A 6,053-nucleotide genomic window follows, 5' to 3' on the forward strand; every position below is an offset into this window, starting at 1 on the left:
GAGCTGGCGTGGAAGTTGAACCCAGCAATTACTATTGCTGGTCACAATAACCGAGTACTTCCAGTTGAGTGTTAAGACCCTCCTCCTCTTTACAATTTTACATTGCATTATAGACCACCCTTACGATAGCGACTCCTAACGCGCCACAATACGTAATCTCTCCGTTTTATTTTACGTGATATTATTTTCTCATTTAAGTCCATCCAAAGAATGTTGACTTACTATACTTAAAAAATAATTTAAGTTATAAAATTCACTTTTTACTTTTAATAAATTGATTTATAACCATTTGTGTGAGTGATTAGTTATCATATTTTTCTTCATTATTTTTCTCTTTTTCGTATCTGAATTTGCTATGTTTGAGTTGGGACGGGATATTCAATCCGTAAACAACCTTTCTACTTTTCGAGGCAATAATAAAATTTGCGTACACTTCACCTTCTCGGACTTCACTTGTAAGATTTAACGGAATTGATTATTGTTGAATTGATTTATAATGAGTAAATATTTAAAGATTGTTGTAGTTCACAATCTTTAAATTCCTTTTCTAAATATGGTGTCAAGTCAAATAATATCGGGAGTATATTTTATTTTATTTTTACATTAAGTGGGGACCTATTTATAGTCCTCATCCAACAACAACCCCCAACAAAAATTTAATTTTATTATTAATATATAATAAAACACGGCCTTCTCAGAAAATTACGAGCAAATAAAATAATGATTGACCCACGCCCAATTTGCTCACTTTTTTCCCAATTGGCCCCTCTCATGAAAATTCTATAAATCACTATCTTTCGTTTCTTCTTCTTCTTGTCTATTAAAAGGAGTGGACATACAGAGTTTTAGCATAGCTTCCCATATTATTATCCACACACACCTTACAAATTACCAAAAATACTAATATCTATCTTCTTTCATTTTGATGATCTAATCTCAATAATAGCTAATCCTTCCTGTTTTATAGATTAAATACGGATTAATACTCTCTCCATAACGGCCCTAATTTGCAGCTCTATTCTTGTATATCTTCTTTAGGAAGAATAGAGAAAAGGGTGTTTTTTTATTTGTAGAGTTATCTCGATATGGCAATGACAAAGACCTTATCTATGATCTCAAGAACGGGAAGAGACTTGCAGAGATACAATGATGGATGTCGTCAAGTTGTTGGGTGTGTATTTTATGACTTTGTTTCTTAATTCTTCATTTTCTTGGTTGAATTTCTAGAAATTTGAGAACTTTTTACGCGTGCGTGTGGGGGGGGGGGGGGGGGGATTTTGTTTCTTAATCTTTCATTTTCTTGGTTGGATTTCAAGAAAGTTGAGAACTTTTTATGTGGGGTGGTGTTTAATTTGAAATTAGTTTCTTGGTATGTTGGATTTTTATTTTTATTTTGGTTGAGAAATTGGTCTGATTTTTATGTCATTTTTTACCAATGGTGCAGATGCATTCCGTACAGATATAGAAAAACAAACCAATCATGTACAGTGAAAGGGACCCAAATTGATGATTTGGAGTTTCTATTGATCAGCTCGCAGAAGAGTCCAAGATGGATGTTCCCTAAGGTACAATTTCAATCCAATCTGTCTGTGCTTTTTAGATAATGTTGTTAATTATTCGTCGATTTGACATTCTTTGCTTTGCAATGAAATTGCAGGGTGGTTGGGAAACTGATGAGGCATTAGAAGATGCAGCTTTAAGGGAGACTTTTGAGGAATCAGGTGTAATTGGTGATGTTGAGGTTCAGGAGTTTTTAGGTACTTGGAGTTTTAAGAGCAAAAGCCAAGGGACATTTCATGAGGGACACATGTTTCCTTTGCTAGTTACAGAAGAACTAGATGATTGGCCTGAGAAAACTGTCCGAAAACGGCTATGGGTAAGTTGGAATCTGCCTATTTCAGCTGCTGTGATCCCGAGTTGTTTTGATTCGTGTAATTTCTTTGTAGGATAATGTAATCTGATGTTATATTTGTTTCCATCTTGCAGTTGAAATTTAGTGAAGCAAGAGAAGTATGTTGGCATTCGTGGATGAAGGAAGCTTTAGATGTCTTTGCTTCTAAGCTCACAAAGATAACTAAAGACAACGAGCCTCAGACATGCCCTTTCGATGAATTGTCCTATGAACAGACAGTTGCTGCTGTATCGAATTCGAACACAATGTTTTTTGAAGAACCAAGAATCAACATTGAAGCTAATGATTTGACCTGTGAAGAGCTGAGAATTAGCCTTGTAGCTAAGCCTTCTCTAGGTAAGCTATTGTTCAATGAAGAACCAAGGCGAAAGCCGTTTTTCAATGAAATTAGTAATGTAGCCAACTCAATGTTCAGTGAAGAAGCAACAATGACCACCAAAACCAAGAAGATGTTCAATGAAAAATTGGGAAGCATAAGCATTGCTGCTTTCAGCTAGCAAACAAGTGAAGGAAGAAACCCCCAAGACTTCTAAGAACCGAGAATAATGAACCAGGGAGGCCTCCTATCCAGTAGAATTCTCGACGAGTTGGAAGCCAAGAACAGCATAGCATAAAGCAGAAAGAAAGAAACTTGGAATCCGGTTGATAGAAATTTTGATGACTAAAAGTGCAGGAATTGGCATTGTTGTCCATAATTTGTTACTTTAACCAGATAAGAAATCCGAATTAACCTTGTTTTAGATGATTCTAAGAGGAACTAATCCAGTTTCTCAAACTCCAGACATAGGTTATGCTTGACAGAGAGATTTAGAGGCTAAATTGCTAAAGTTTCTAACTTCATTCCTTAATTCTTTTGTTATTAGTTAGCTTTCGTTCTTAGTCGAAAAAACGTACATGATCATTTAGTTAATGTGAGGAACACCAAAATTGAACAAAAAGAATTGTCTATTTCGTTTGGAACTATACATTCTCTAGTTGTTGGCACAACCCTATTTATTCAATAATTGAACTATAAAGTAATGGATATCAAGTTCTTGACTTGTCTGAGTTCTGGAAAAATTTATTACTGTTGGTATGGATAGGTGAGGAACTTGATTTTTCTACTCTTGGCACCAACCATATATAGTTCTATATTTAAACTCTAGAAACAGACCAGTTCAAAATATTATTGCCGACATGATGGAAAATAATGAAGCCAATTGCAGTTGACTGTATGATAACATTAACATAAAAGGAAGTTGCCATGAAAGAAAGAGACATGGTTACATGGTTTAGAATTATTTTTTTGGAAGCATCCATGGGTCGTGGAGTGTCTTTGAGAATCATGTGATATATTTTATTTAATGATGTTACGACAGTTTGTTGGGAGTTCACGAGGAAGACATACTCATCACGTACCAAAATCTCTTAAAATAACTAGTAACTCAAGATATGGTTTGATAACACGTCCAATGTATTTCCACGAGTGGAGTTTGAGGAAGAGTGTATTTAGATCTTATCCCGATTCCTTTCCTTCATTTCATATTGGTTAGAACCCATATATTGATATATTTTGTTGTTTATTTTCTTTTATTTATAGTGTTGAGTCACCAACCTCATTACAAAAGAAGATGATAAGAATTGGTGAAGTTCCGTTCAGTTTTCTCTGGTAGTTTTGTGGTGTGATTGTGATATGTGACCAACTTATGTTACTAAAATATTCTTACCTTGTATTCTAGCGTTTTTGTGAATCCACACGCATGGATACAACTAGACAAGACAATTAGTGTTATAATCCATTTGCAAATTACTATTTTTATTGTACTTTTCACAAGATATCATGGCAGCAACAAAAGTAGAAACGTCAAAATGCTTAGTCACCCTTTGGTTACATGAATTAGGGGGTTATTTTTGCATAATGTTAGGGATTAAATTTGTCTAGTGCTTGGTCATGAGTATTAGCTAAAACCATGATAAAATTTATGGGATTATGATTCTGCTGCCAAAGAGGAGGAATCATGTGATGAAGTCTAGGTCCGAAGTTACCGATAATGATGAAGAGGAGGAAGAAGATGATTGAAGTAATGTTATTAATAGTGGATAATGTGAAGAAAATGGATGTAGGATCTCAAGAAGTAGTTGGCTGTTTAGTGTTTTTTTTCCTAAGAAAACATAGATGAGCTGCCTTAGGATCTCGAGTGGGTGCTTAATGATGATTCAACTAGGACGGTCTGTCAGCGAATTAGCATTGTGTCTTTAGTATGACGATGATATGAAATGAGCTTAAATGAAGTATGTTGGCACTCCTGGATGAAGGAGGCATTACATGTCTTTGCTTCTAAGTTCAAAAACAGAAATAAAGACGACGAGCCTCAGATATGCCCTTTCAAGGAATTGTCTTATTAACAGACAGAAATGTTTGGGAAGAACCAAGAACCAGCATTGAAGCTAATGATTTGACATGTGAGGAGCTGAGAATTAGCCTTGTTGCTAAGCCTTCTCTATGTACGCTACTGCACAACCAACTCAATGTTCAGTGAAGAATCAACAGATGATCACCAAAGCCAAGCAATGTTCAATGAAGAACTTGGAAAGTAAGAATATGAACACAAGAGTTTCATCTAGCAAACATTGTCAAGAGAAGTTTGATGGCAAGAAATGAAGGAAAACAATCAAGATCACACACTTGTACCTTATCTCCGTATTTGTGTTGAAAAATTCATCTAACATATGTACATATATCAAGTTTAGAATTGAGTTACAACACTTGAAGTCATCATCGTTTTAGAATTGAGAATTCATAAAGTTGAAATTCTGGCTGCAACTCTCTCTGCATACAAGTAATAATTAACTTATACTCTTCAAAATATATTATTGCCGACAACAACATGAGTAGAAAATAATGAAATCTGATTGCAGTTGGCATTAATACATTTTAATTTGGCAGTCTACTGGACTTTGAGATAATGGTTTATAGAAGACCCAAGATTTAAGGGATTCACAACTTATTAAATTACATCTTTTAATGTATGTTGTATGCCACCAGCCTGACCATACAACAAAGTTGTCTATGTATTATCAAGACGAATTTGGAACTTTGGTAATGACAATTACTTATAATTCATTCAATTTCACATATTGCCTCTGCTTCTTCTTTTTTATTTTCTTCAAAGAAGATGCCGTGCTTTTTGTTTCTTTAATGAGTCGAACTGAGAAACTACCATTGAAAATGAGGGTGTTTACCATCCGAACAAATCTCTCCCGTTGCTCTTGCAGTGTTATTTAACAAACTTTCCGTATAAATCCAATTCAAAACTTATTCTTATCTTTGGTTTCTCTTGTTTTTTGTGAGTTCACATAGTATATGGACTTGTCCGTGATATGTCAGAAGCAAGTGCGGCATGTTGATATTCTATTAAAAACAAATCGGATTCTTTTATTCTTTTTATATCACTTGCCCCACCTTTATAAAATTCTATAGGGCTAATGTTCGTTCGGTAGCTATTGAGTTATGCAGATATTAAAATTACTATGATATTTGATTTGCAACTTAAAAATCGTCACAATTAATATATCTACATGCCATATAAGTTACGATAGAATCTATATATTGCTATCTTATTAAATATAAAAAATGGAATAACTGATACATGAACATTTAATAAATAACCCCTTCATGACTAATACTTACATTTACACGCTAATTTTAGGGTATAAAGAAAATACAAACATCAAATATTTTCTCAAGAGTGTAGGTCTTGAAATCGAACTTGGGTATGAAATTGCTTTTATTAGGAAATGTTTTCATATGGAATTTTTTTTGAATGTGTATCTAGATTCTACTTTTGATTAGATTCCAATGAAAGAGCCAAGGCTCCAAACGTTAAAAATTGGTCCAGCTGAAAGATATAGGACTATTTTGTGTCAAAGTCTAAAAATAATGAACTACTTGGTCCTTAGCAAGAGAAAAGGGGCCATTTAAGTCTAAAGACAAAGATATGAGACTATTTTAGCAACCAAGAAAAATATGTATTCATTTGGGCAATTTAATTGGATCTTACAAAGCTAAAATCAACGGTCGGCTTTGGCATTTCAAATTCAAAAACTCATTCCTCGCACAGTGTATCCGTTAGAAACCCTAAAATCTCTCGAAGAAGACGAA

At 34.2% G+C, this 6,053-nt stretch overlaps 1 protein-coding gene across 2 annotated transcripts; it reads left to right on the forward strand.

The window, feature by feature from the left end:
* Window positions 1-663: 663 nt before the first annotated feature.
* On the forward strand, window positions 664-2,950 carry LOC107862137 (nudix hydrolase 18, mitochondrial). Of its 2 annotated transcripts, XM_016707603.2 has the most exons (5): window positions 710-1,171; window positions 1,445-1,565; window positions 1,658-1,876; window positions 1,987-2,248; window positions 2,328-2,950. In XM_016707603.2, exons 1-5 carry the CDS (start codon window positions 1,086-1,088, stop codon window positions 2,342-2,344), a joined length of 705 nt encoding a protein of 234 aa, XP_016563089.2. In that variant the 5' UTR covers window positions 710-1,085; the 3' UTR covers window positions 2,345-2,950. The 2 variants fall into 2 exon arrangements, with proteins under 2 accessions (XP_016563088.2, XP_016563089.2); XM_016707602.2 differs by having other exon boundaries at window positions 664-1,171; window positions 1,987-2,950.
* Window positions 2,951-6,053: the final 3,103 nt, after the last annotated feature.

This window comes from Capsicum annuum, chromosome 3 (assembly GCF_002878395.1).
Source record: "Capsicum annuum cultivar UCD-10X-F1 chromosome 3, UCD10Xv1.1, whole genome shotgun sequence".
Taxonomy (NCBI): Eukaryota; Viridiplantae; Streptophyta; class Magnoliopsida; order Solanales; family Solanaceae; genus Capsicum; species Capsicum annuum.